Below are 1,453 nucleotides of genomic sequence, written 5' to 3' on the forward strand. Positions count from 1 at the left end.
ATTTGACGAAATCGACCACGAGCACCAGCCAGTCCGTACAAATTTAGGCTCTCGATTCATCATCTTCCAAACATTTTGAGAATTTTAATCTTTTAGAAAATAAAATAATTAAATGCATTAACAGGTTTTCCCATACTTGCACCTGGAAAATGCAGTTCAGGTCTTATCGCAGAAATACAACTTTTTGCATGCCTATAATAAAAAATAATAATTAAAAAAAACTGTAGCTTTTAATGAAGAAGCAGAAACTCTTCAAAACCAGTTTTAATGTGCATGAAAAGACAGGAACAACAAACGGCATCAAAGCATACAGAGGGAACAGCTTCTAAAATTAGGTAAGATGCGAGGGAGTAAATGACAAAAAACTATATAAAAATGTCTGAGTTTGGACAAATAAACTATGTTTCGGACCAATTACTCATCATCTAATCAAATTTGTTGAGAAGTCTAGAATGTTTCTGTGCAAAACAATTAGCAAAAAAATTTAAATCAATTTCACAAGATATAGCAGGTTTTTCTGATGGTACTGGTGGACTTCACTGCTCCAAAGTTCTGGACCAAAAAAGTATTTTTGGGAGAACAATCTCTTTTTTTTACTCTTCTGAAACATAAAGGAGCAGAAGTTGTCTGACAAAGGTGTTTCCCTTCGTCTTTTTCTTGTAGAATCTGTGGGTGTTTGCCAGAAAAGGCTTAGAAAAATAAAACCATGATTTACGGCTTCTTTTTCAGCTTGGTCCTTCGTAAAACAATTAGGAACGTTTTCCCCTTATGTGTCGAAAATACACTGACTCCACTGTGTAAATATTTTGGTTGCCTTTTGCTCTGTGTCCTTTAAATAAAAAATAATAATCATTGGACTGAACTAAGCCCATGTAAGGCTCAATGTGGTCCACAGGTGTTATCTTCCACCAAATCTGTTGAACAGTCCTCTACTTTTAGGTGCATGAAGGGAGCAAGCTTCAGGAGAGTCAGGCTGCACTCCACCCTTCAACTTGGAATGTGGTGGGAGGAGGAGGCTTATTAAAAAGAAAAACAGAAGTGTTGTTTTAGATGGGAGCGTCCATTTTTCTGCAGCAACTGTGCAATTAGCCAATGATTACACTAATTACACAGTGCTAATTAGACTGAAATTACAGAAATTTGTGAGCAGTTATTTTGAACTGTTGTGCAATGATTATTGTGTTCTTTTCTTTTCAGAAGACAGAGATGAGTGCAAAGACTCCGTATAGCAGAGCGCAGGGGTAAGCGACCAATAACTGCTGCCCGTCCATGGCCAAAGCTGAGATGAAGATCTTGGAGGCGGAGAAACTGCACCAGCCAATGATTGTTGCTGTTAATATAATCCCCATCATACCCCTAAAAAAATTAAAATAAAACAACATTAATAAATCCAAGTTGTACTGGTCTGAAGAAATCTGATCCAATTTGTGAGCCATCACATCCAAACGAGGAT

The 1,453-nt window shown here is 37.0% G+C and overlaps 1 protein-coding gene across 1 annotated transcript in view; it reads right to left on the minus strand.

Annotated features, from left to right (window-relative positions):
* Window positions 1-249: 249 nt before the first annotated feature.
* The window catches only part of yipf5 (Yip1 domain family, member 5), a 5,530-nt gene continuing 4,326 nt past the window's right edge, over window positions 250-1,453 (minus strand). Inside the window, exon 6 of the mRNA XM_014016851.1 lies at window positions 250-1,356. Within this exon, the coding sequence (XP_013872305.1) occupies window positions 1,194-1,356 (163 nt within the window). The 3' untranslated portion in view covers window positions 250-1,193. The remainder of the gene's footprint in view (window positions 1,357-1,453) is intronic.

This window comes from Austrofundulus limnaeus, unplaced genomic scaffold (genome assembly GCF_001266775.1).
Source record: "Austrofundulus limnaeus strain Quisiro unplaced genomic scaffold, Austrofundulus_limnaeus-1.0 Scaffold156, whole genome shotgun sequence".
Taxonomy (NCBI): domain Eukaryota; kingdom Metazoa; phylum Chordata; class Actinopteri; order Cyprinodontiformes; family Rivulidae; genus Austrofundulus; species Austrofundulus limnaeus.